At 58.5% G+C, this 27,076-nt stretch overlaps 2 protein-coding genes across 6 annotated transcripts; one reads left to right on the forward strand and one right to left on the reverse strand.

Annotated features, from left to right (window-relative positions):
* The first annotated feature begins 913 nt into the window (after positions 1-913).
* Positions 914-3,741, forward strand: LOC309445019 (proteinase-activated receptor 3-like). Its single transcript, XM_082063439.1, has 2 exons — positions 914-1,070; positions 2,100-3,741. Exons 1-2 carry the CDS (start codon positions 977-979, stop codon positions 3,122-3,124), a joined length of 1,119 nt encoding a protein of 372 aa, XP_081919565.1. The 5' UTR covers positions 914-976; the 3' UTR covers positions 3,125-3,741.
* Positions 3,742-4,092: 351 nt separating this feature from the next.
* On the reverse strand, positions 4,093-26,765 carry ARAP3 (ArfGAP with RhoGAP domain, ankyrin repeat and PH domain 3). Of its 5 annotated transcripts, none has more exons than XM_082063435.1 (34): positions 26,630-26,765; positions 23,753-24,877; positions 23,065-23,126; positions 22,713-22,786; positions 22,458-22,528; positions 17,318-17,587; positions 17,010-17,079; positions 16,081-16,201; positions 15,676-15,860; positions 14,754-14,860; positions 14,448-14,647; positions 14,210-14,295; positions 13,855-14,037; positions 13,490-13,652; positions 13,039-13,170; positions 12,812-12,965; positions 12,584-12,686; positions 12,148-12,346; positions 11,996-12,059; positions 11,030-11,193; positions 10,661-10,873; positions 10,393-10,498; positions 9,809-9,956; positions 9,568-9,636; positions 9,209-9,283; positions 8,984-9,098; positions 8,695-8,823; positions 8,382-8,515; positions 8,142-8,224; positions 7,443-7,478; positions 6,588-6,651; positions 6,348-6,485; positions 5,979-6,017; positions 4,093-5,254 (listed from the first exon to the last, which is right to left on the reverse strand). In XM_082063435.1, exons 2-34 carry the CDS (start codon positions 24,835-24,837, stop codon positions 4,688-4,690), a joined length of 5,409 nt encoding a protein of 1,802 aa, XP_081919561.1. In that variant the 5' UTR covers positions 24,838-24,877; positions 26,630-26,765; the 3' UTR covers positions 4,093-4,687. The 5 variants fall into 5 exon arrangements, with proteins under 5 accessions (XP_081919561.1, XP_081919562.1, XP_081919560.1 ...); XM_082063436.1 differs by lacking the exon at positions 26,630-26,765 and adding an exon at positions 25,026-25,261 and having other exon boundaries at positions 23,065-23,123; XM_082063434.1 differs by lacking the exon at positions 26,630-26,765 and adding an exon at positions 25,026-25,261.
* Positions 26,766-27,076: the final 311 nt, after the last annotated feature.

The following is a 27,076-nucleotide window of genomic DNA, read 5'->3' on the forward strand; positions in this document are numbered from 1 at the left end:
ATGGGGAGATTCAAACATGAGGAGGGACACAGGAAGGCAGGGCTGTGGGGATATGGGGACATGTGGAGATGGGGACGTGGGGAGCACTAAGATTCGTGTCCCCAGCCATCTGTCCCTTTATCCTTCTGCCTCCCTCCCATCCCCTTCAGCTCTCACTTCTCCTTCTGTCCTGTTTTTTGTTTCTCTGTGGTTCCTGCAGAGCTTGTGGCTCTCCGTGCTGTCCCTTTTGTTCCCTTCTCCGTGACGTTTTTGGGGTCGGTTGCACTTCCTGGTTCCCCCGATGCGTGTTGATGTACAAGGCTGAGCTGTTCTGGGTCACTGGGTCTGTTATTTTCCCCCAAGGCCCCTCTGCTGAAGGAGGGACCAGGAAAAAGGCCTGGGGGCCACCCAGCACCCACTTGGGTGGCAGGAAGAGGACAGTAGGCTGGGACAATGCAGGATGACCAGATCTACAGGATGACATTGGCTTGTCAGCCCAGCCAAGGTGCTCAATTCCTGGGGATGTCTGGTCCTGGCAAGGTTGGGCAGGCAGTGTGCCCTGTGCCCCTGGGGTGCTGCAGGTACACGTGTCACCGGGCTGGGACCCACCTGTCCCCTTCCTGCCCCATGTCTGGGGCTCATACAGCTCCACTGCTGCCATTCACAACTGTATTTTGATGGCTGCTTTACATCTGCTTCCTCCTCCTCACAGCCATGACATTGCATGCCAGCAACTGGAAATCACCTTGACCTCCGTGATGTCCCTGGGTGCTTAGCAATGGTGGCACCTCCTGGTCATCTTGTGATCCCCACCTCCTGTCTGGCCATGCTGACCACAGGAACGTGGGCAGTCCCCGAGCGTGACGAGGAAGAGAAAGAGGAAGGCTGCTGGCAGGGAGGGGGCGGGAGCTTGTCCTGCCGTGGTGACACGTGACAGAGCCAGCTCTGTGTGTGACATTTGTGTGGACCCAGCTTGGGCAGAGGCTGCTTCACAGAGATGTCCCGGTCGGTGTCTTCACTTCGCTCTGCTGCTGCCAGCGTCACCCTCCTGCTCAGCTGTGCCTGTCTTGGCTCGGCAGTGTTGTCCCCAAGTAAGTGCCTTGGTGGGTCTGGGGGGTGACGGGGCAGGGCAGGGAGGCCTTGCTGGGACACCCCGACATCGTGTCCCATGACACTAAGAGGGGGTAGCTGGGTGTCACAGTGAAAGTCTGGGACACTGCTCTACCGCTTTCCCTTAGTGTCCACATTGAAAACCTATGTGAACCTACATGAAAACCTTGATATCTGATACCCCTTCACCTTCTGGCAGCAAAAATCAGGTTACTGCTGTCTTAAACTGAATATCCCCTGCCCCTGATGTGGAGATGTGGCAGAGGTTGAGGGAAACATGTTGGATGTCACTGAGGCTCCTCGGGGCTGGGTGTCCTGGGGACCACTTGGATGGAGCTTTTGGAGAACAGGGGTGATGCACAGAGGAGCAAATCCCAAGTGCGTTTTATGAGCAAGCCAGAAAAGGGATTTGATCAGGGGTTGTTTGTCTGCTGTCTCGGGCCCTTCCTGTTCTTCACTTTGGTTTTGAGCACGCAATGAAAACCCTCTGACTGCAGGAGGATGGGGAGGTATGCACAGCCCTGGCTGTGACGTGAGGCTGTGACGTTGGCCTGGAGGAAGGGGAAGGAACCCTGGCAGGAGAACGTCTCCCATCCTGCTTGTTACCACATCCCGACGCTGTCCTGGCACGGGTTTCTTGTCTGACTTTCTGATTACACTGGATTGTGGGGACCTGTTGTGCTGGGCTTGGTAGGAAAAGGGATGTCAGCAGAGCCATGCATGAGAGCAGAGCCTGCCCGGCTGCGGGCAGGACACACAGCTGGGCTGGCACCGCTGTGATGACACCGCTGGGTGAGCGGCACAGACAGTGCAGGATGCGGCACACCTCCATGCGACAAGGCGGCAGGATGTTGTGCCTCAAGCTGTCCCCTGCCATGGGGCAGGGAGACGCCAGCTCCTGCGTGTGCTGGCAGCTCTACAGGGGGATGGCAACTCCTGCATGGTCCTGAGTGGGAAGGGACAGCGGGAGGGGATTCTTGGCCAAGACTGATGCCTTGTGTCCTCTGCAGTGCGTATCAAAGGGCGAGTCTTGATCCCTCTCAACCCCAAAGAAGAAGCCATGTGCCCCAGTGCCTCCGTGGAAGCTTTTCTCAACAGCACCCTCACCACCCGCCTCCTCCCTGCCATCTACTCCGTGGTGCTGGTTGTGGGGCTGCCAGCCAATGCTCTGGCCTGCTGGGTCCTGGTGACCAACTTCAGGAGACGTTCCAGCATCCTCTTCCTGCTCAATCTGGCCAGTGCTGACCTGTTCTTTGTGCTTCTGCTGCCTTTCAAGATCTCCTACCACCTCTTGGGCAATGACTGGCTCTTTGGGGACTACCTGTGTCGTACCTTGGTGGCCTTCTTCTACGGGAACATGTACAGCTCCATCTTCTTCCTCACCTGCATCAGTCTGGAGCGCTACATCTGTGTGGTGCACCCATTCTCGTGTAAGGGCTTCAGCTGGACATGGGTCAAAGTGGGTGTCTGTGTGGTAGTCTGGCTGGTGGTGGGCCTAGGCATGAGCCCTCTGCTTTTGCGTCCTCAGACAAGTCACATCTTGAGCCTGAATATCACCACATGCCATGATGTCCTGGGAAAGCATGAGCACGTGTTGCTCAGCTACTATTTCCTCTCCCTGGTGGGGCTGGGCTTTGGCTTGCCCTTCATCCTCATGACTGTCTCCTACAGCTGCATCCTGGTGCAGCTACTACCCCAGAGGAGACGCTATGGGCAGGTGCTGAGTGTCCTGGCCCTGGTCCTCCTGGTCTTCATCCTCTGCTTCACCCCAAGCAACATCCTGCTCTTCATCCACTACATGCTGGAGCCCACGGGGTGCCACAACCCCACCTACATCAGGTATGCCCTGGCTCTGGCCATCGGCGCCTTCAACAACTGCTTCGATCCCTTCATCTACTTCTACGTCTCCCAGGATTTTCGGGCCTGGGTCCAGGATGCATGTGGCTGCTGCCTGGGGGGGCTCAGGACCTTGTCAGGGAGGCACTCAAAGAAGGCAGCCTTGCCCCTGAGGTCCAGTGAGGAGAGCCAGCTATAGGCAGGGCTGGGGAGTGCTGGTTTGACTGAAAATGGGTTAATTTTCTTCATGCGCTTAGAAAACTTTATTTTTCATAGCTAGCATGCTCATTATTTGGACTTAGTTTGAGAACAAGAGATAACACCCCAGCACAGAGCTAATGTTTTTAATTGCTCTGGTCTGAGAGCAAAAGATGTTCTGAGCACTCCACCCACACGTGTGAGGCAGCGAGGAAGGGAGGCATGGATGGGGTGGAGCTTGACTGACATCCAGACTGATCAATTAGAGTATTCCATCCCATTGGTGTCATGCTCCATATTTAAGGAGTCGGGACCTTCTGGGTGGCTCTGCTCACTCTTTTGGGCATTCTCGCTCTTGCTTGCTCTGGGCTGCAGCCAGGGGAGTTCTGTGTGGGACATTTAGTTTGGCCTTTTGCCATTCTGCAGAGGCCTCTGAGCCTTTCTGCCTTTTCCCTCTTTCTTATCTCTTTGGGATCAGCTGTTGGGACCAGGTTGTTTCCTGGGACTGGCTGCTCAGCATGTTCATGAGGAATTGCTTTGACTATTTTTAATTTCTATTTTATATATACAAGTAGTGTATTAGTATTTTGTTATTTTATTAAACTGTGTTTATCTCAATCCAAGTTTCTCCCTTCCCTTTTGATTCTCTCCCCCATTGGGGGTTAGCGGATGGGGGTGAGTGAGCAGCTATTGTGGTTTTTATTGCTGGCTCAGGTTAAATCACGACACCCCTTTCCTGGGGAGGGGGATTCTGCAGCTTGGTGCCCTGCACAAAGGGCCGCGTTGTTCCAGACTGGCAGCAGATTTGGGCAGAAAATCCCACCCTGGACATGAGGTTTGCTGGGACTCTGCTCCAGTTCTGCAGTTCCCATGGGTCCCCTGGCTGGATACCTGGCCCTGGCACCCGTGTCACCCCGCCTGCCAGACCCCAGCATCCCTCACCGCTCCTCCTGAAGTGACCAAACCCTCCAGAGTACAAACAAACCTTTATTTCTTCCTGCTGGTGGAAGGAACAGGTATAAATACCCCAGCTGAGCAGGACCGTCCTCCATCGCCAGGACTACGCACATGGCACACACGGCCAACCCTGCTCCTGTTGCCCCCCTCCCAAATATACCATGGTAGATGCAAGAAGGGAAGTGGGGGATGGCTTGGGTGTCCTCACCCTGCCCCACAGGCTCAGCACTGGGGAGGGGACATCGTGCTGCCTTCCCCCTGCCAGGCACTGTGCCATGCTTCCAAAATGTGCAGGCACGAGGTTCCTGCTTTTATTTTCCCCTTTAGTTGCTTCCCTCAGTGCTGGGCCTGATGGCAGACATGCCACCCGTGAGCAAGAGTATGTGTGGCAGCACCCCTAACCCTCCCAAGAGGGGGTACTGCAGCTCAGCATCCTTGTCCCCACTAGTCCCCTGGTTCCCACCGGTCCCCGCTCCAATCCTGGCTCTGGGTTCAGGAGGAGGAGGAGGGTGTGGGCTCCGTGGTGTGGGAACACGGGGTACCCATCGTTGCTGCTGCTGAGAATGACTTCACCCCCACATCGGTGGCTGTCCCTTCGGCACCCAGGTCACGTCACCGGCTGGTCCTGCTCCGGTGGCTGGCTCTCGTTCTTCCTGAGGATGACACTGCTGAGCTCCTGGATAAGTTTGTTGTTGATGGGTGAGGAAGGCTGCATGTTCCTCTTCTTGGGGATCTCCAGGGAGGTCTCTGTGGTGGGACTGCTCCCCGGTGCAGCCCCCTGGTCCCAGTCCCTGGCCAGCACCAGGGAAGGCTCCATGTTTCTCTCCAGAGAAGCCGTTTTGGTGGGTTTGAGCCCCTGAGCTGGAGCTTTGTCACTCTCCAGGTTCAAGCCCCTTTCGAGGGACACGGCCTTGGTGACAGAGGGACCTGCTACCCTCTGGGCTGGGCTGGCAGGCAGCGAGGAGCGCAGCGCGGTGGCCGGGGGCTGCTCGGGGAATGTGGCCGGCTTCTTGGACCTGTCCACAGGGGGCACAGCCGACAGATCTGCCAGCAACCCCTGCCCAAGCTCCAGCGCGGCCAGCTCGGGGAAGTTGCCAACCTCCTCATAAACAGGATCAGCGTCCACCTCCTTCTCCTGCTGCTCCTCCAGGGAGTCCTGGTGCATCTTCATGGGCTGGGAGAGAGCAGGGGGATAGAGTGAGGGGTATTGCCCACTCTGCTCAACCATAGCCCTCCTGTCCCTCCTTACCTTGCCCTCCCTGCACCTGGGTGCTGCCCAGGCAACTTTGACCTTGGGTCTGAATCTCACGGGGACCCACCTTCTGCTAGGTCTGTTGGCTCAGGCACTGTTGCCTTTTTCTTCCCCCATCGCCAATGGAGGGTGAGTGTTTTGGACCCTGCTGAGGCACAGTCTGTGCCACCAGGCTGTGGCATCAGATCAGCATCCCTTGGCAGAGGTGTTCTGGGGTGGGGAGGGCAGATGGGCACCCATGCAGAGCCCAAAGCCAGGCGAGGTGAGGTCCAGCCAGGTGGCCACCACAGAAATAACGTGATAGCAAATAGTATTCAAACCTATTTCCTTGCGCTTCTTATGTTGATCTCTCTGGACAAAGTGTGCCCAACAGGAGAGGTGCTGGGCACTGGGCTGGACTGTTGTGGTCTTGCTTGCACACAATGGGATCATGCAGGAACCATGCAAGGACCCCCCATCCCTGGGTATGGGATACACAGAGCAATGTGCGCCCCCTCCTCTGCCATGCAGTGTGGGCAGAATGGTCTGGGCATGTCTCCAAGTGCAGGTGGGATGGGTGGGATACTGCAGCAAGCCCTTGCTTCCATAACCAGAGGGCGCAGTGCAAAGCTAGCAATGGACATGCTTCACGTGTGTAGGTACTTACGAAGAACATGGACAAAGTCCTTCGTGTGTGCAGTCGGCGCTAGAAACAGAGGAGATGGGCAGAGGTAAGCACATGGTAGCGCAGAGCAGGGTCACGGATGCCTGGGCAGGCAGAGGATGGGCAGTGGGGTGCAGCACCCCACGTGCCTGCACAGGGCCCTGCACGCATGGAGAGCTGCCACAGACATGAGCGCAGCATGGAGCACGCACACACCGTGAGCACGGGGACACACACCCAAAGCATCCATTGGTGTCAGGCAGCGAGCACCTGCACCGGGGCCCTGGGGCAAGCACAAGGTCTCAAGATGGGTGCGTGGACCTGGCTGGGTGCAGGAGCACCCATGAGTGGGGGTATCTGCGGGGGCTTTACCAGGGTCTGGTTGGCAGAGAGCATGGTGGCATCGGTGCTGTCCCCGTGCAGGGGCACCAGTGGCATGGTGCCGAACTTCTGCTTGGCAAGGTCAGAGGAGGAGCGCCGGCGCATGATCACGGGGCGCAGGTCATCGTGCTGTGCGAAGGACAGGGCAGGGAGGTGGGGGTCATGCCAGGCTGCCCTGCCAGACCCCTCCCAGCCCAGCCCAGCCGGAAGGCACAGCCAGCCTGCACCCACCTGAGCCTTGAGGATGCTGGTAGTCCAGTCCCACAGCTCAGCCTGCCCTGAGCACACCAGGTACCTGCGGATGAGTCATCTGAGAAGCTGCTGGGGAGCAGGGCCAGCAGTACCCAGGTCCCCTTGTCACCTTGCCTGTGAGCCTGAGACTGCCAGGTACAACTACAGCTGGTAGCTGTAGTCACCTCTGAAATCCCGCATGCCCACATCACTGCATCAGGGCAAGGCAACAGCTTGTCAGGCACCCGTAAGCCACCACAGTTCAGCTCTCCTTGCTGCCCTTAGAAGAACATCACAGCCACTTCCTTGTTGGGAGCAGGCAAAGTGCTCAGCTGCTGCCCCAGCATTGGCAGCATCATGGATATGGGGACGGGATCAGCGGGGTGCAGGGGTGTGCCCAGGCACAGCGGTGTTGGGGAGGATGGGGCATGGAGCCCAGCTCAGGGTGAGGTGCAGGGTGCAGGAGCACCTGGTGTTGGGTGCAAGGGGACAGAGAGCAGTGTTGCATGAAGGCTGGCAGGCAGCACAGCCATGCAGGTGACACGCACACCTGGGCAGGGTGGGCAGGTCCCTCTGGAGCCTGCTGCTGGCTGCTTGGAAGATCCATCTCCAAGGGGTTCTGGTGTAGATGGGGAGGTGGGAAGGGTGGCATTGAGGTGGATTGACCTTGACCCCACCTTGTGCCAGGCAGCATGTTGCCCCACCACTGTGTCCCTTGTGTGCCCCAGCCAGGCACCAGTTCTGCCTTGACCCCCAGGGACCCGTAGCACTGCCCCTGGCTGTCCCAGCCCCACAAAAACTGGGGACAGGTCTCAACATCTCCCCAGCTCCAGGATGGCAGGGGCAGATACTCACAGTTGCTGCTTGTCCAGGGTCAGCGTGAAACCCCACCTGGGGAAAGGAAGAGACAGGCTGTGGGGCAGCACCACCGAGCTCAGACACAGCCCAGGGGCTGTGAGCAGTGGGTGGGGGTTGAGCTCGCGGCGCCAGCCAAGGCTTGTCATGGCTTTGGGTTGTGGTGGGGCTTGATGAAGGACTACAAAGTTGGTGAAGGCTTTGGAGAGGAAGCCATATAAAGAGTGGCTAAAGCCACTTGGTTTGTTCAGCTTGGAGAGGAGACTGAGAGGAGACCTCATCATGGTCTACAGCTTCCTCACAAGGGGAGGAGGAGGGGTAGGCACTGAACTCTTCTCTTTAGCGACCAATGACAGAACCCAAGAAAATAGCAGGAAGATGTGCCAGGGGAGGGTCTGGTTGGACATTAGGAAAAGGTTCTTCCCCCCGAGGTGCTGGACACTGAACAGGCTCCCCAGGGAGGTGTCACGGCCCCAACCTGACTGTTCAAGGGGGACTGGACAACGTCCTCAGACACATGGTGTGAACTGTGGGATGTCCTGTGCTGGGGCAGGAGTTGGACTTGATGATCCTTGTCAAACCCTCCCAAGTGAGGAAATTCTGACATGATCTCAGCAGCTAGGTTCATGTGCCAGGCACTTCAAGCAGGGACTGGGGGATGCACGGCCCAGGGCCATGGTCAGGGAAGGTCCTACTTACTGGGCTGGTGGCTTCAGCTTCTTCCTAATGCCCATGTAAACCTTGGCTGCATCCAGGGGCCACTCGCGTTCAGGCTTGGCGCTCTGGGGAAGGAAGTCCTTTGGGTCAGCCCAGATCAGTGCCAGCCCCCCTGCCAGGAGGACAGCCACCACTGTGTCACTGCTGTCCCCAGGCTCCCTATCCGTGCCTCTCCTCCCTCCCTTGGGACACAGGTCCATCCCTGCAGCATCCCCTGGCTACCCGCTTCTCCTTCAGCAGCAGCAGCCTCCGGTCCCGAATGACGAAGTAGCGCTCCTGAAACTTGTTTCCCAGCAGCTTGGGGGTCTCCTCACGACATTTCAGCAGCCCACACTTGGGGGTCTCACGCTTGACACCTGCCCAGCATGGGGAGATGGGGGTCAGGGTGGCTGGGAATGTATGAGGGTGTCTGGGGCGTTGCAGGGGGATGCCACCAGGGGTCTCAGGGCGGTGGCCAGGGCAAGGGAAAGCTCAAGCAGAGCTGTCCCCCTCTGGAGACATCCCTTGGGGCTGGGACCCTTTGTGATTGCCTTACCTGTGAAGAGACAGCTGCCCTCGCCAATGGGGACCTTCCTCACCAGCAGGTATGCGGCACTGGGCTCTGGGAGCTTGCACCACTGCAAAGCTTGCTCCAGCACCTTCTCCTTGGGGTGCAGGGGCCGCTCTGGGGAGGCAGGAACACTCTCACTGCTGTGTCCCCTTCTTTGTGCCAGATCCTGTCCCCACTGCCACTGGCAGCAAGCCACCCACCTGTACCAAACACCTCCTCCTCACCAGCCCAGCCATGCTGAGAGCATCCTCCCATGCCATCTGCCCATGCTCACCCAGCTCCCCATTCTCGAGGGCCTCAAAGGTCAGCCAGATGTCCAGGCTGGCCGCCACATTGCGCATCTCCAGCACCTGGTTGGTGAGCTCCTCTGCTGTCATCGTGGGGGACACCTGGAGCCGGACACACAGGGAGCTGTGGTGGGTGGTGGCAGGATGTGTCCCAGGGACAGGCAGCACCAGGACCCTGCATCCCTCCCACATGGCCCTCCTTTAGGACTCACCTTCAGGGTGACACAGCAGTCGGGCAACTTCTGCTCCAGGTAAACCTCGATGATGAGGTCCCCTGCCTGTGAGAGCTGGGGAAAGAGTGGGTGGCATTGGTGCTGTGCTGTCATGGATGCTGTGCACATCCCCTCTCCTCAGGGACTGGTGGTGGTGTCCCAGGGAGCTGGGGCTGCTCGTTCCCTGGGCAGGAGCCTCGCAGTGATGAGTGAAGGGGAGACAAGTGTGGATAGGTCCTTCACCAAATATCTGGTGTGGGACACTGGGGACCCAGAGTGGGCAGCTGGCAGTGTCCCCATCCTCCAGGCAGTCCCACCAGCCCTGGTGTGATGGAGGCCAGCAAGCACATCCCTAGTACCTGGGTGTCCTTCCAGGTGGTGATCAGACTGTTCTCCAGATCCATCTGGGATACCTGGTCCTCATCAATCTGCCGGAGGAAGGGTGCACAGGGTCAATGTGGAGTGGGATGTGGCTTGAGGACACATGGCCAGTATTGAGGGATGCAGGGGGAGGTGAAGGTGGACAGCATGGGGAGATACAATGGGGGAGGGACAGAGGCAAAGTGGGGAGTGCTGGCAAGGCCCCTGCAGGGATCTTACGTTGAAGATGCTGACGTAGTTGTCAATGAGGTCTTCCATCACCTTGACCTCGTGCTCCCCTTTGCCATCGGTCTGGAAAAGGCTGGGTGCAAAGAGCAGTGATAGGTTCTTGGTGCTCATCTGGTTGAGGTCTGCACATTTCTGCACCCTGGGACAGGGAGGACAGAGGTGAGGGGCTGGTCCCGCTCTGGGTGAAGTTTCAGCCCCAGCCACCCTCCTCTGCCTCATACAAACTCTCCTGAAACAGTCCCACCTCATATTCTGAGTCAGTATTTTTCCCTCTTTTTTGACCACCGGGTGAAGTTTACATCCTACACGGGGTTGTGCCCTACTCTCAAACCTCCTCTCACTCCCCCTTGCTGCAAGATGACTTTGGGAACATTTGAGGTGTCCCACAGTAGCCTGCTCCATCACATCCCAGCACCAGCTAGGGGGCTGATGGGGAAGGACACAGGCACTGAGCTCATGCTGTCTTGCAGGAATGGGAGTTAGCATTCCCAGGCAGCAGGGAGACCCCATACTGCTTGCCAGCCTTGGGGACCCTGGCTGGAACAGCGTTCCCAGTGGAGACGTGGCCCACGGACCGGTAGAGGTGCCCGATCAGTGCAGCCAGGGTCTTGCGGTTGAGGCGAGGCAGGCGATGAATGAGCTCCTTGTACCGCTCCAGGCGCTGGGGCTTCGAGGAGATTTCTGGAGGGAAGAAAACGCGTTGTGGACCATTTCTGAGTCTGGTGGACACAGACTAGACATGGGACCAGGGCTGGTACTGGGATCCCGTCCTGAAGGCTACCAGCCCCGGTACTCCCCAGCAGGCAGCCCAGTGTGGGGGCAAGGGTTGGGTGAAAGAGGTACCTGCAGCCTCCTTCCACTGTGGGTGCAGCTCCAGGGTGAAGACGGGGTCCTCGAGCTCACGGAAGAACCTCTTCAGCACGTCAGTGACATCCTCGATGAAGTTGTCATTGATGCGCAGCTTGACATTACGGGCATCCCGCCGAAACTCCTCCATCAGTACCTTGATTCGGGATTTTGCCCCGTTCTTGCGGTAAATTCCCTCATGCCGCAACCCTGGGGCAGGGACATGGGGTCATTAGGGCCCAATCCTGCCCAGAGACTCCCCAGTGGGGCTGGTGCCCTGAGATCAGTGTCTCCTGCCCGGACCCCTCAGCTGCCATGTGTGTGCTGAGGGATGCTCTGGCCGTGACACCACCATGCTGGACTCACCGTACTGGGTGATGAAAGCGATGCAGCTGTCCACGATGATGGGGATGTCCCCCCGGCTCAGCTGCTGGTCCCGCAGCGCGTTACCCCGGCCCCCTGCTGACGCCTGGATGTCGGCGTACCATGCCGCCGAGTCCGCCCGTGACAAGCCCTGCAGGTAAAATGTCCTGAGAACGACAAGGGCAGAGAAAAGGGAATGAAGGTTGCCCAGGATGGATGGATTACCCCTCCTGCCCATGTGCACAGCCTGTCTCTGGGACAAGCAGCAAAGCAAAGTCAGGCTGAACCGAAAGACACCCTGCCCTGGCTTCTTGAACTGGAGTCCCCAGTTTAACAATGACAAGAAATTACTGGAGTCCAGTGGAGAGCTACAAAGATGATTCGGGGACTGAAGCATCTTTCTTATGAGGAAAGGCTGAGAGACCTGGGACTGTTCAGCCTGGAGAAGAGAAGCTGAGAGGGATCTTATTTATGCTGGTAAATATCTCAAGGGTGGGTGTCAAGAGGATGGATCAGAGTTTTCAGTGGTGCTCAATGGCAGGATGAAGGCAACGGGCACAGACTGAAACACAAGAAGTTCCATCTGAACATGAGGAGAAATTTCTTTGCTGTGAGGTGCCAGAGCCTGGACCAGGCTGCCCAGAGCAGGTGTGAAGTCTTCTTCTCTGGAGACATTCAAAACCTGCCTGGATGTGACACTGTGTGATCTGCTCTGAGGGAACCTGCTTTAGCAGTTGGGTTGGACTAGATGATCATCAAAAGTCCCTTCCAATCATAACCACTCTGATTCTGTGAGAGACCCCAGGCTGGGGTGACCTCTCTAAGCCCCTTGGCCACAGCCCTGCTGTCCCAGTAGCATCCTCACCGCTCATTTGGGATCTGCACTGACCCATGCATCAGTGCCTTTGCTCAGGCATCCTGCTGAGCTTGCTTGGTACATTCCCCATCTTTCACACAGCCAGCACTCACCTTCCCATCTCCACCAGGATCAGCAGCTCTTTCTTCTCTGGGGTGTCTGTGGGGGGGACCAGGCCTGCATTGGGGTGAGAAGTAGAGAGGTCAGAGCCAGGCACAGCCACTCGCTACATGGTGCCTGTCTCATGCTGCAGTGTGGCACTCACTGAGCTCCTGCAGCCGCCGGAGGTTGATGCTGTCCTCAGCCCCGTCATCCTCGGCGGGGCAGATGAAGAGGTGGGCTTTCTGCAGGATGAAGAAGGCCTGCTGCCACCGCTCAGGGTTGAGCATGCACTTGTATCGCAGCTGGCCCACACGCTGGAACTCGTAGCCCAGCAGGCAGTGACAGCTCACGGGTGTGAACCACTGCAGGACGGAGCAAGAGATGAGCCCGGTAAAGACAAGGTTCAGCCCCTGAGTGCAGACCCCCACAAGGATGGGGACAGGTCACTGGGGATGATGGGAGCTCCTGCGAAGGGAAGGAGGGTACCTGCCACAGAGGATGAAGAGCATGGGGAGGTGGGAGGAATCACAACAGGGAAGTGGGGATGGAGCCCAGGAACCCACCAGTGTCATGGGGTGCCATGGCTCGGGCTGGTTTACCTTGCCAATGGCGCTGGCCCAGGCTTGCAGGGTCTCGGGCCCATCGGTTCCCAGCTGTTGCACCTTTTCCCCAGTGAGGAAGAGCTCAAGGGTGAAGCGAAACCTGCAGAGGATGAACCAGCTCGAACCTGCACCCAGAGCCAGACCAGCCCATTGCACCAAGCAGGGCACAGTGCTCTACATGCCTATGGTTTCTCTGGGCAAGCAGGGGGGCAAGGCTAGGGGTACCTTTCCGTGGGGCCAGGGCTGGCGAGCCCCTGGGCTCTGCCCACACCCAGGGAGATGAGGTCCCCGCTCTCGATGTGGCCCAAGGGCTCAGTGCATTTCTCTGTCTCGAAGAACAGCAGGGCTCTCTCCAGGGAGCACCAGGTGCGCTGGAAGTCTGCAAGACTGGGGGGTCAGCGGCACTGGGGTGGGTGTCCTGCTGGCTGCCCCCTTGAGCTCCTCACACTCACCCTCTTTGCTCTTCTTGACACCAGGGAGTTTGTGGGGGGCCATGGCCCGGTACAGGTACCCACTGTGCATCACTGGCTGTGTGATCTCATTGTAGACACCCTCTGGACCTGCTTCCTGTATGTGCGGGCTCCCTGCAGGGAACAGAGCTGAGAGTGGGGCAGGAGCAGGCACCCACCAAAATGTGGGTACTTGGGTGGGCAGGGAGTCCCCACTCTTTCAGGTGTAGGCCAGGGGGTATGCCAGGCATGGGGTTCCCTGAAAAGGGGCTTCAGAGGAAACCACCACCTTACTCCATCCCGAAAGAAGGGTGTAGTGGGGCAGGTCAGTCCCCCAGAGAACCACAGTGCCTGCTGCCCTGTCTGTCCCCAGCCTTGGGACACACTGTGGATGACAGAGGCAAGGAGGAAGACCCCCCGTCACAGCTAGATGAGGCTTGGGGGTCCTCATTACCTGAGTGGTTCCTGGGCCTTTTGCTCTCTGGTCCCCACCAAAGGTCGGCCCCAGGAGCCACCTCGCGAGGGGTAGGGTCAGCTGCCAGCCCAGCCTCTGTGGATGAGAAGAACTGCAGGACGGTCTTCAGCAGGGCTGGTCCTGCCACTGCAGTGCACAGTGCCTGGGATGAGACAGGTGGCTGTAGGGACCGTGTCCTGGCTCACAGAGGCCCCCAGCCCATTGTCAGGGGTGCTCAAAGGTAGAACGAACAGGGCACAACCTCCCACCAGGACTGCCAGGCGTGGGGCTGTGGGTGCACACAGACAAGCAGGAGGTGTTAGCATGTCATAGCCAGAGCTCTGGGGTGGGTAGGTGGTCCCTACCTGGAGCACATCCTCCTGAGTGGCGTAGTGGGGATGGGGCAGGCGGTACCGTCCCTCTCGGTACTTGCGAGAGATGAAGTCCCGTCTCTGCTCGGCACTGGCATCCGGGTAGAGGGCCTCAGCAGCAGGGAGGTGAGCTGCCCAAAACCGATTTGCTCGGTCATTTCCGAGCATGATGAAGAGCTGCAGGAGAGTCCCATGGTCATGGTGAGCACCAGGGCCAGCCTGGAGGAGCAGGATGCCCAGCACCCCTGTGTCCCAGGGGAGACTGTGGGGGTACTGCCCTGCCTGGGGAAGCAGCCTGGCCCACAAAAATGCTGTGCCCACCCCAACGCCCTGCTCTGAGTGCCTCTACCTGCACAATTTCGTTGGACCAGACACTGGTGTCGAGCTTCAGACTTTGCACCTTGGAAATGTTGGAGCCCAGGCTGCGGTGCTGCCCTGTGGAGAGCAGACAAGTGAGCAGCCCTTGATCCTGCTGGGGAACCAGCACCCAAATCATACATGTACCCCAGCCAGCACCCTGTCTGCCTGGGCAGACCCAGCCCACACCCACTGGGAGCCACCTGTGCCCATTGGGGAGGTGTACTGGCCTGCACATTGCTTGCAGATGACCACGCACAAGTTGATGGATGCCCAGTCAGGACTCTGAGCCCAGCAGTCTGCACAGAATTTGTTGGCTTTGTTGGACCAGATCTTCTCTGCCACCTCATAGTCATAGAGCATCTCAGCTATGGCCTCCTGTAGGGCCTCCATCCACTCCCGCTTCTCCCGCTCTGATTCCGCCACAAAGCTACGAGCACCAGCACAGCCAAAACTCAGGGACCTGGAGCTCCCAACACTCAGGTCCAGCACCCGATTGCATCCCCCACCTTGTCTCACCCAGACACCCAGGGTACCTGAATATCTTGAAGGGGGTGATGAGCTCGAAGCTGCGGTTCTTGGCTTCACGGATGGTGGAGCCACGCATCTCGATCACACAGATGCCAATGCCCATTTTAAAGAACTGCAATTCAGAGTGACACTGGTGTTGGCTCTGCAGCATTGTGGCCATGGTGGACACACCGTACTGGATATGGCTGTGATTCTGGGGCTGGAGCCAGGAAGCTGCACCCCACTTCCATCACTGCTCTGCTTGGACCAGTCAGACCTGCCTGCCACACCTCAGCCGTCCCACGTGGGCTGACATAAAGCATTCAACAAGCATGTTATGCCTTAAAACGAAAGGCAAGTTCTGCCTACAGCCCATGAAACTGGGACATTCAAATCTTTCTATTTTGGGGATTTAAGTCTGTGTTGAGTCAGGCACATTCATAAAGTAACATGAGCAAAAACCCCAGAGGCTTGATGCTGCTTTGTGCATGCCAGGCAAACTGGAAACCAGGTGACTGGAAAAATACCCCTGCAGGCAGGAGGTGGGACTTCCATGGGCAGCGGGCAGGGTGTGATGGGCCGGCAGAGACCTGCTGCCTCCCACAGGTCAAACCCACATGGCAGCCGTCGTGTTTGTTGGTGGTAATCTGGTCACTGATCCACCTGTCCTGTGATGGATTGGGACAATTTGATGCGTCTAAGACTTAAGTGGCAGGCAGAGATGAAGACAATTTGGTAACAGGGAGGATATTGGGGTGATGTCCTCTCCTGGCAGTCCCAGCATCTCCAAGCCCAGGCTCCCACTATGGCTGCCCCATGCAGGATCTCCACCATTCCCTTTCTCCTGCCCATCCTTTCCCTTTCTGCTCTCCCTTTGGCTAAGCTCCCACTATCACTCTCACCCCCATCCACCATTGGCACAGTGGGGTGCCTGGTCTGGCCACCAACCTGCTCGCTCTTGTACAGCCACATCTCAGGCAGGCTCAGAGCTGCGAACACCTTGGACTTCTGGCCCTTCAGCTCCAGGGTGCCTGACTTCTGGCAATGAGAGGTGTTGGCAGGCCGAGGCCGGGAGCTCCCCCGGTGCTGGTCCATCACCTTCTGCAGCGTGGAGCACCACTCATTCCTCTGGGCTGGGGACCAGGCATGAGGGAGCAGGTCTTAGCCCTTCCCAACAGCCCTAGCATGGAGCAGAGCACCCAGCAGACATAGCAGGGGAGAGGTCCCCTGGCTGATTGTGGCCAAGTGTTTTGGGGAGGGAGTGAGAGGTGCCCATGGGATGCTCTGGCTGGAGGAGGGATGCAGGAATGGTTCCTTGGGGACTGGTGGGCCCTGGCCTGGGTCTTTGCTTACCCTCATTCTCAGCACGGAAGACAAAGATACGGTGGCTGGTGCAGACCTGGAACTTGTTGTCCTTGGTGGAGCGAACCTTCTCAATCACAGAGAGCGGGATCACCCCCTTGGGGTAGGGCTCCTGGAACAAGCCCCAGGCAGGGTCACCCCCCTTTGCCCTTCCTGTGGGGCACCTCCATAACCCAGCCACCCCAGCACCTGTCTTGCTGTGCACACTGGCACCATAACCATAGGGTTAGAGGGACATGACAGGGAAGCCTGCAGGCTCCTGCAATAGTGGTTGCTCCTGGGCCATGCATGGTACCCATTTCTGCATGGGTGCCACTGATGTGGAGCCAGCCCATCTGTCTGTGCCGTGGCACTGGGGCAGCCACCAGTACCCTGCCACAGGCCTAAGGGGGCCATGCGGCGCCCCATGGAAGGATGAGAGGCCGTGGGACAGGAAACGATTGTTGACTCATCCCACGCACATAACCCGCAGTGCCAGTGCCTGCAGTGAGAAAAGCCGCTCTGTGCAACACAACCCCACGTCCCCGGGGTGCTCGATTGCCTGCTGCCTCATGCACCACCCAGGGAGCACCCGCAACTGAGCAGGAACTGAGCATTGCGGTAGGGATGGGTGCATGGCTGGGACCCAGAGATCCCTCATTTACAGCCAGTCCCAGGGCCCGTGAGCTGGCAGGGCACCCCTCGCCTGCGCCCTGTTGGCAGAGGGTCCCTTACTGCTCTGGGCTTCTTATTGTATAGGGCTGTGCTCAGAGGCCCCCAGGCACAGGGGCACGGTCACTCTGCCCTGGCAATGGTAAAGCAATGCTGGCTCCTTACAGGAGGAGGACAAGCGGAGGAAAAAGGGATATGGCAGCTCACATGGTGACAAGTCACCATGCTTATGTGGCATGGCATAGCCTCCCTGCTCTGCCTCTTCATACCTTGTCACTGCTGAAGTACATCAGGTTCTTCCCATCAAAGCGGACGTAGCGCCTCTGGAAGACATAGTTCCTGTTGGGATGGCAGAGAAACGAGGCTGTTGGGAAGGGGATGGTCCCCCTGAAAACCCCACATCCTCTCATAGACACCTCTTCCCGCAAGGGTGGCCGCATGGAGACCCTTGCAGCACAGCTGAGGCATCCAAGAGGCTCCTGGTTGCCCCAGTAGCCTGCTGACCAGCATGCCCACCTCACTGGCCTTGCCCGAGGGGGCTTTACCTATGGGGAGCATGCCAGAGGTGGACACGTACCCTTGTGGGGAGAGCTTGTCCAGCCAGCCGCTGAGCATGGTGGGTCGGGGCTCAGAGAGAGATGTGAAGCTGGCATAAGGGGAGATGGTGAGGTCATCCAGGACCTCGTCTGGGTAGAGATGGGCTGCCAAGCTGAAAGAGGCACCCTCGGCCTGCGGTGCCTCCACAGTGGAGTAGCCTTCTGTGTCATTCTGGACTATGCGGTTGATGAGCCGGGACCGGGTCTCCTCATCCTCGCTCCTTCCTTCGCTGCTGCACTCACTGCTTATCCTGCAAGAAATGAGGCTGTGGGAGTGCAGTTGTGGCAGCATGGCTGCTTGCCATATGGGGTCTAAGTCAACACCATCCATCTGGGAATGTCTCACACTGCTCCTGGACTCATCCTGAGCTCCCAGTGACATGGGTGTTTGCATCTCCATGAGCAGGATAGGACAAGGGCTTGGTGCTGATGAGCTCTGTGGCCACCAGAAGCCTGAGGCTCAGCCAGTCCTATGCAATGGCAAGGCTGGGGCTAGCTGGCAAAATGGACTTCTTCATCTTGGGTAATACCGCATGGGCCACCACACATCTCCAAACCCTTTGCATCACCTCCCTCTCCTCTTGACACCTCAGGCAGCAAACCGAAGCCAGGCAGCTCCCCAGCCCACATCCACCTCACTGCTCTGCACCCACCCTGGGTCCATCCCCACTGGGGGTCTCAGCCTGTCCTCTCCCTCCACCCCTCCAGTGTTCATGGCACTTGGAAGGTCCTTCTGCCACAGCAGCCTCCCTCCACCTCTTGTATCCAGCTGAAATGTTTTGCAAAGGGATTGGGCTGGTAGAGCTCCTGCATCCATCTCCTTTTCTTGGGAAGTCACATTGAAACCCCCAGCCAGGCCTGGTGTGACTGTCCAGCCATAACAATAAAAGGAAATTGTAAAAATAAACTGCTAAGCCTGCCCCTTCCCCTCAGCCCTCTCAGTCAGATGTTTGTATTTCCCTGAAAAGGAAACGTGCTGGAAAATTTCTGACCGTCCCAGGAGCTCACAGAGGAGCTGCCCAGGTGCAGTGGTGATGGGCAGGAACGGAGCCACAGCAGTGTCTGCTGTTGGCAGTGGGACACCCCAGCACCAGGAGGAGAGCACCCGTGCCACTGGGTCACTTGTGGAATCCAGCACCTGAACGAAGAAAAGGCTCCCAAGAAAGGCAGCAAGGATGGTCCATGCCCCATCAGCTTCTGTCTGAGAAGGGTGAATGATGTGGGGAGGCTTCTGAACTGGTGAGCAGCATGAGAAGGTCAGAGAGGCATCTCCTGGCCACCACCACTTCAGTCACAGGAGCTGAAGACCATCAGACAGGGGACTCAGCTGGAGCAGGGTGCAGAACCACATGGGGAAGTGGCTGATCTGTGGGACTTCTCACCATGGGCAATTGTAGATGGGGAAATTCGTGGAGGAGAAACCCACTGGCAGCTACTGAATATGAGAAAACATCTCCAGATTACAAGTCCATGTGATAGAAATGCTTTTGGACGAGGGGAATGATCCAAAACACCTCCCCTCATCAAAAACTCTCCAAGCACCTGGTTTGAGCGATGCCTGATCATGGGAGCCAAGGCATTGCACAGATCTGTGCTTTGACCCTGGACGGGCACCTTATGAGGCCATCAGATGTCCCTGAGCCATGTGGGACAGAAGCAAGACCTGAAGTCTGCCTGGGAGGATGTTGGGCTAGAGCCACCCAGGCCAGGGGTCAGCTCTGGAGAAGTGGGTTGGTGTATAGGGCTGAGGAGGCAGGTGGAGAGGGAAAATGGTCTATTTGGCTCCAGTGTCTGCAAGAAAGATAAGAAGTGGCCATGGGTGGCTGGAAGGCTCAGAACAGCATGAAAATTGCTATTTAATTAGAATAACAGAGTCTTGGCAGGGTGGCTTGTCTGGCTGGAGTCCAACCCCGGTGTCCAGCTTCTTCAGGATGGACTGGCCAGGGAACAGGGTAGCTGGAGGACTCTGTATGTCACAGGTGGACATCAACCTTGGGTGACAGAGCCAGGTGGGAGACAGACTCACTGAATGGGTCAGGGCAAAAGAAAAAGGGAAAAATCCATGAGATCCTCTTCCTGAGTCATGATTTACAGCCACTGAAACCACGAGGACCCGGAGGACAAGCAGTATCTGGCAGGCACAAGCAAAGCCCATGGCCTGGCTGAAGTGAGGTGTCTCAGCATCCCAGGAGGGCACCAGGATCTAAGCCATGTCCCAGCTCTGCCCTTGAGGACAGGGTCAGTGGAGGAAGCCTCCAAGCAACAAGCCTGCAAAAGCCAAGTCATTTCCCTTTTCAGCTGGTGTCAGGCAGTGAAGACATCTAACCTTAGGGCCAAAGGAGACCCCAAGGCAAGGAGAGGCTATTTCCAGGTCAGCTGAGCCTGAAGGATGATGCCTGAGGTACACCAAGTTGGGGCAGTCTCAGTCCATCAGTCCTCATGTGAAAGAGCTGGTGGAGGACGGAGGATGGGAAATGGAAGAAAAGGATGTGCTGGTGGTGAGGGAACCAAGGAGCTCCTGTTGGATCTGGTTACTTCAACTGGGGGTCATGGGCCAGACAAACAACCTGCTGGTGGGCACCTGGCAGTGGGTAGGGAGATAGGAACAAGCTACCAAGGACACGCCATCCCCAATATTTCTTTTTCTGCAGGGGAGATGTTTTGGGGTGTGAGGAGAAGCAGTCCAGGTAGCTGAGGATCATCTCATCATGGATCTCGATGCAAACCAGGGCAGGGCCCACCGTCCTCACCATGATGCCTGACAAGTTGCTGTCTGACCCAGTCGCCCAAGCTCCGTGGGGTGACACAGACACTGCTGTGACACTGTTTTTCTCCTGCTGAGACTGATCATAGAATCATAGAATGCTAGGGATTGGAAGAGAACTCGAAAGCTCATCCAGTGCAATCACCCCATGGAGCAGGAACACCCAGATGAGGTTACACAGGAAGGTGTCCAGGCAGGTTTGAATGTCTGCAGAGAAGGAGACTCCACAACCTCCCTGGGCAGCCTGGTCCAGTGTTCTGTCACCCTTACTGAGAAGAAGTTTCTTCTCAAGTTTAAGTGGAACCTCTTATGTTCCAGCTTAAACTCATTACCCCTTGTCCTACCATAGTTTGTCCCTGAGAAGAGCCTGGCTCCATCCTCGTGACACTCTCCCCTCAGTCCCCTCTTCTCCAAACTAAGGAGCCCCAGCTCCCTCAGCCTTTCCTCACATGGGAGATGCTCCACTCCCTTAGTCATCTTGGTTGCCCTGTGCTAGAATCTCTCCAGCAGTTCCCTGTCCTTCTGGAACTGAGGAGCCCAGAACTGGACACAATATTCCAGGTGTGGTCTCAAAGCAGGTGTGTCTGAAGCAGGGCAGTTGCACCAGCACTGCAGGGGGCTGAGCATTGCCAGCTCGGATGAAGGTGCTCAGCATCAGGGAGAGCAAATCCCACCCTATGCTCCAGGCTCTGCTGGACCCTCAGAGACCTAGATCCCAGTTTTAAGGGGAAATTCGCATTCCTCTTCCTGTTTGCTGAGGATATCTTGTGCTGGCGGTCGGTTCTGTCCATGTCTAACGCTGACACTGGCTGCTTAGATCCCATACCAGAGAGCAGAGTGGTCCAGACAAAACTACCCCAGAACAGGGTGAGAGTAGGTATCTCAGGTAAGAGGAAGATATTGTGCCAAAGGGGTGGGAGGGCCTCTCTGAAGTTTGGAGTGGGAAGTATTTCCCAGAATGAGGGTGCTGATGGGCTGCAGGAGATGCTCATAACATCCCCAGTGGCCAGGTGCCAGCCAGCAGGATGAGTAACTGGCGGAACTGGAGAAACACCAGTGCTGAAGGGAAGGATCGGGAGGTCCCACAGAGGACCAGGGCTGGCTGGCAGATGCTCAGCAGCTAAGCAGGAGCCCATAGCTCTGCTCCAGGGGATCATGGTCAGACTGGTGGCGCTGCTCTGGGGACGAAAGTGTTGGAACAGCTGGCCAATGGTGTCCATGAGCACAACACAAAATGTCTTCAAAGGCTTTTCTGCCTCTTGTTTAATCACCCACATTCCCCATCAGGTTAGTTCTCAGGATGGGAGAAAAAAACCTGTGAAGACCTGCTGGTGGGCCTATCCTGCAAAGTCCATTCTGGGTCCAGGGCTGTGAGTGCCTGGCTGATGCACTTGGGATGCTCTGGATCCCAGCTCCCTGGAAGCTGCTGAATGGGGACTGTGACCTATGGGCCAGCACTCAGCCCTGCTCCGAATGGCTGGTTCAGAGGCTCCATGGCAGATTTCAATATTTCTGGCTACAGAAATCCTGTTCCCAGGTATTTGCAGCTCCTACCCATGGCCCATCCTGGCTCTCATCTGGTTGCAACGTGTGGCTCTCTGTGGCACTTGATCAGGCCACGTTGCAGTGACTTGCACCCAGGGCAGGAGAAGGGCTGGACCAACCAACGCTGAGGCCAGAAGTGCAGGGGGATGGGGATGCACTGGCCGGTGAGGCCACGGTCAGAGCTGAAGGACACTGAGCTGCAGCTCGCCTCCTTTCTAAGCAACACAGGAAAAGGAACCCTCCCCGTATGAAATGGGAAGCACAGCTTTCCTTCCTCTTTCTGAGATGCTATCAGGAGCTATGGAAAGAACATTTCAAAAGCATTTTAAAGGTGCCTCTCACAACCCCACTGTCCCTCGCTGTGTGGCAAATCAGCAAGTGCTGATCTGATGATGCTGGGGCCTTTGGAGGTTGCACATCCCTTCATCTAGAGCTTGGATTCATCCTATTTCTGAGCAGGTCCCATCCCCTGTAGTGTTTCCGTGCTCCCAGTGGCCAAATCCCAGCTCTGCCCAGTGTGCAGGTGCCCAGTGCCACTGGCACTGCCCCAGCTGGGCACCTACAGCATCTCTTCGCCAGCACTGTCCCCCTGAGAGCCACTCACCAGCACAGCTCCTTCTCATCTCTGAGCTCATCCGCTCTTCTGGAGGCTGCTGACCTGATCCCAGATGCTCCTGATTGGCTCTAGGGTGGGGGAAAAGCCCCCACCACCTCTCAGGCTGTCCCCAGCTGTGTCCCCTGTCCCCCTGGTATGCAAAACCCAGCCTCTGAGCTCAGCCCAGCCCCTGCAGCCCAGAGGAGGCGGTGCCTACCTGCGTGGTTCTTGCTCCAGGTCCAGCTCAGACACTGCCTCGTAGCTCTGATCAGAGGAGATGCCAACACCCTAGCAGGAAAGATTGGTTACATTTCCTCTCCCCACAGCCTGTGACCCCCACTCCAGCAGCGATGCTCAGCCAGGCACTGCCGGGCACCACGGTCTCACCAGCTGCAGCTCCCTACTTTGCAGCAGCTGGTGGGACACGGAGTGACAACAGAGGACAGCCACCATCCCTAGTGTCTCCTCTCACCTTCTGCTTCTGGGCTGGCGCTACCTGCCCAAAGATAGTCTCACTGTAGGGGCTGATGAGCGGCTCACTGACCTCTGTGGGCAGAGACATGAGAGGGAAAGGCAGTCAGCAGTGCCAGGACTGCCAACCGTGGAGGGGTCCCCCCCACCGAGCCCACCACAATACACCCCAACATCCAGGGCAATCAGCACAACAGATGCGCCAGCCTGGAGACCATCCCAGCCCCTGAGTGGGGCAGAAGTACGGGGTAGGACCTGAGGGGAAGGGAAGGTGTGTGGATGTCCTCCTCACTCCCCTTCCTTGGGGACAGTGGGATGTCCCCGCTGCACATTGGTGGCCTGGGGGCTCTCACCTGGCTTGCCGGGGGGTCTCTGTGGGATGGGGGGCAGGTCCCCACCAGGCCAGCTGGGACTGCTGAAAAACAGGAAAGGAGTTACTGCAGATGGGGCAGGTTGAGAGCCTGGGAGATTCTTCCACCTTGTTTTCCCATCTGGTTTACACAGGCTGGAGGCTGAGCCTGACCAGGGCTGAGCCCAGATTTATCCCCCCTGGGATGTGCAGCATCCCCTCTGTGCTCCCAGTGCCCTCCTTGCTTCCTTCTCCTCCCCACGCTGGGACCTGTTGGGCTGTGTCTCCTGGGGCTGCCAGGCATTTCCTATCCCAACTAGAACCCCTCTAACATCTCCCGCATTGTTCCCAGCACCAACCACCCCCAGAGCCCTCAGCCACCCCCTCACCATGCTGAGGACCCCCAGCCCTGCTGGCTGGGTGGGGAGGAGAGGCAGCTGATTCTCTCCCCAACCTGAACGAGCAATCTGGCACCCATAGCCACCGTTTTGGCTCAGAGGGACCCCAGCTGCCCTGTGGGACTGCTCCACGCAGAGCCTGGGGAGGACATGGGGCGGGGGTGGTGAAAGGGGCTTTGTCAGCACCTGGAGGCAAGCAGGGCCAGGCTGAGGATGGGGCCCCGGGGGTGGGGGTTCTCTCGTTGTTCTGCACCCCCCTCTGCTCCCCCAGGGTGAGGAAAAACATCTGCTTACTTGTGCTTGTCATCCGGCTGGGTCAGCTCCTGCAGTGCCAGAACCAGGGGCTGAGCGAGAGCCCGACCCTGGGGAACATCCTCCCCTCCTGAGTCTTCAGCGGGGGCTGACGGGGGCTTGAGTCCTTCATAGATGACATTGGACACCATCTCCAGCCTGCTTTGCCCTGAGCCTGGCTGTGAGGCTGACCTGGGGCATGGCGAGGGTTCTCTTTTGGCCGGGGCAGCTGGGGCAGGCAGGGGAGGGCTGGATGCGGGGTGACCCTCCATCGCGCTCCCAGGGCTGGGATCGGCTGCAGGGACCCTGTGGCTGAGCCGCGGTGGGACAGACGGGGCAGACGGGGGGGATTGCTCCGGTGCCTCCAGGGCTTGTCCACGGTCCGGAGCTGGTGGGGGGGCTGTCTCCTTCCGAGCATTTTCTCGCGCTCTCCGCCGGGATGTTCCCATGCCCATGGCCACAGTCTCTCCTGCACCACTCGGCAGCACTGGCCTGGGCTCTGGGCTCTCCAAATCTGTGGAGCTCTCCCCTGGCACAAACCCTTCCAGTACCACAAAGGCTGCAGGTGTCCTGTCAGTGTCCAGGCTGTGTGCTGGCACCGTGGTGCGTGCCAGCGGCGTGGGCACCAAGCCTTGCTCCGGCTTCAAGCGAGGGAAAACCGTCCTTGGCTTGGGAACCGGCTTCACGATGGGAGGAGCAGGGTCCTTCTCTAGAGGTGATGGCTGGGCAGGCGCAGCAACGCGCTGCTGTGTCCCAAAGGCATCAGTAGCACCTTCTGGCTCTGCTTTCATGGCATCCTTGCCTGTCTGAGGGGCATCCAGGACCTCGGAGGCTTGGAGATGGGTGTCTCCTGCTTCGGGTCCCCTCTGGGATGGAGTGAGCATCCGTGTCTGCTGCACCAAGTTCAGGATCCTTTTGCGGTGACCGGTGGCGGTGATGCCGATCCGCTGCAGGTGGTCCCCATCCAGCGAGGTGGCATCTCTGGCAATGTGGTACCCATGCTGCTTGAAGACATCCTGGTACCTCTCCAAATGGATGGTGGCCAGCCAGTCTGCAATATCAGAGTCAGGGCCACACGGGGAGCTCATGGCCCTGGGGTGCCTCTGCCACGGATGCTTAGCCCATCATCTGTGGAAGGAGGAAAGAAAGGAGTGAGAAGCGAGCAGAAAGGGACAGGGGGGTTTCAGCTGCCATGAAGGCCACAGACCCTGTGGGTGGGAGGGCAGGATGCACCCGAAAGTCCCTCCATGCAGCAGTTCTCCCTGGAGTCGCTCACCTCCTAGCTCAAGAAGCCAGCATCCTGTTGTTCCTCAGCCTGAAGCCTCTCTGCCCCTCCCCGGAGCTGCCGGATCCTGGCCCTGCTTTGTCGGCGAGGCTGTGACCCGAGCGCAGCCAGGAACCGAGCGGCTGGGGGCTCACGGGGGAGTGGGTGGGCGAGCAGACACCGGGTGCTGGGGCACCTCGGGCTCTGCCGTGCGTGGGACAGAGCAGGAGAACGAGAGCCAGGGGGTGTCCCAGCAGAGGGGCTGACTGAGGCAGATAACGGGGAGCAGCTGGGCCCCTCCCAGGGGATGAGCTCCTGTGCCGGCCAGCATGGGGAGGGCTTTGCGGCCGGAAGGGCCAGACCATAATCTCTCTCTCTCTGCTACTGGTGAGGGCATGGGAGAGGTCAGCATGACTCACGGCAGGCAGAGGGGGGACAGCCTCCCACCCCCCAGCCAGAACTGGGCTCCTGTGCGCCTCCGCTGCCAGCACCCATGGCCTGAGATGGAGTGGCACAGCCTCGGGCTCACACTCAGCATGGTGCTCACCCACTGGGTCCCACATCCCCAAATTATTTGCCAGCCCAGCCTCGGGGCAGAGCTACGGGCTCTCTGCTCGGTGCCGAGGGCCTTTTTCCCATGAATCATGCTCCTCCGCACTAAACCATCTGTGCTGACTGTGCTGCCACTGAGTCTTTTTCCAGTTCCTCCATTTCCCTCTATTGTTCGGAGCAGGCTTCCTTCCTGCTGCCTGCACGCTCCCACGCATCCCCTGCCCCCTCCCGCGGGACAGCCGGGCCAGGATCCATCCTACATGAGCCCGGGGCCCCGGCGCAGGCATCTGCCTCCTCCCCGCCGCTGCCTGCACAGGCAGGGGTTGCATGAGCGGCATGGGGAAGCATGGGCAGGCTGGCGTGGTGGTGGAGGAGATGGTGCCCCTGGGAGCACGTGGCAGGGGATGCTGTCAGTGAGATGTGTGGGTGTGGGGTCTGCGTGGTGGGTGTTTGCTGGGGACTCCTCATGGCTGCTGAGCAGCGTGCGTTGAGGAGGGACGGCCATGGCAGCAGCTGGCTGAGAAGCTGGGGGAGCAGGGCAGGGGGACATGGCAGCTGGAAGGCCGCCTGTTGATGTAAGATATACGCAAAGGGCTGGGCAGGGGGGTGTGGGGGGTGATGTCCTGTACCAGTGTAGGCTGGGTGTCTCCGGCACAGACTTCAAAGGCTGTATCTACTTCTGCTCAGCAGCCTGGTGTTGAAATGGGACAATTTCCCCCTTTCTTGTGCCTATATCACCTGAGGGATATGTGGCCAGCATTGCCCGCTGCCTGCCCTGCCTGGGGCTCCAGCAGGCAGTCCCCTGTGGGGACCTGGCCCCTGAGACCTCCCCATGCCACGGCAGTGGGCCTGTGCTGTGCACCGGGCTGTGGTGGGGCACTTTGGGGCAGTCTGGCTGTGCCCGTGGGCGGTGGCGCTTCACAGGGAGATGGACACTGTCCCTGTCCCTCCAAACTCATGTGGAGCAGCCAGTGCAGTGGGCTGGAAGTAGGTAGTCCTGGACCTTCCCCCCATCCCTCTGTCTGTCCCATCTGTCCCCTGCCACCCTCGGGGTTCTCCCTCACCTCTCGTGGTCCACGGTTCCGGTGGAGCAGCATGGTGGCAGTGCCGCTGTAGCCTCCTTGGCCGTCCTGCTCCAGGGTGATGCCAAGATGTCCCCGGTGGGCACAGGGCTCAGCCTGCAGGCAGGGGCAGGCAGCCCTGCAGGAACCGCTGCGGGTGCAGCCAGCCTTCGCAGCACCCAGCCCACGCCTCCCACTGCCGGTCCCTCCTCTGGGCCAACCCTCTGGCCCCCATCCCTGTCCCACCCTCCTGTCCTGCCCCTTCCTGAGCATGCTCCTGCCCCATGCTTGGCCCTCAGCCAGGCTCTGCCGTCCTTTGGGGGCTGCCCCCCCGCCTCCCCGCTCCTTCTTTCACCTTCCCAGCAAGGGTCCGGCATCCCATCATGAGCCCTTGGACAGGCATTGCCATGGGGCAACCAGGCTTCCCTGAGACCCCTCACCCTGAGAGGG

The sequence above is a fragment of the Streptopelia decaocto genome (assembly GCF_964273445.1).
Source record: "Streptopelia decaocto genome assembly, chromosome: 12".
In the NCBI taxonomy this organism is placed as follows: Eukaryota; Metazoa; Chordata; class Aves; order Columbiformes; family Columbidae; genus Streptopelia; species Streptopelia decaocto.

Excerpts from the sequence above, each read along its gene's own strand:
- LOC309445019 (XM_082063439.1), top strand. The coding sequence starts at position 977 with ATGTCCCGGTCGGTGTCTTCACTTCGCTCTGCTGCTGCCAGCGTCACC. Across the intron at positions 1,071-2,099 it reads CTCGGCAGTGTTGTCCCCAA|TGCGTATCAAAGGGCGAGTC; the intron begins GTAAGTGCCTTG and ends TGTCCTCTGCAG.
- ARAP3 (XM_082063435.1), bottom strand. The coding sequence starts at position 24,837 with ATGAGCTCCCCGTGTGGCCCTGACTCTGATATTGCAGACTGGCTGGCC. Across the intron at positions 22,787-23,064 it reads GAGACCCCCCGGCAAGCCAG|AGGTCAGTGAGCCGCTCATC; the intron begins GTGAGAGCCCCC and ends CTCTGCCCACAG. Across the intron at positions 8,824-8,983 it reads CCTCGAGAATGGGGAGCTGG|AGCGGCCCCTGCACCCCAAG; the intron begins GTGAGCATGGGC and ends CTGCCTCCCCAG.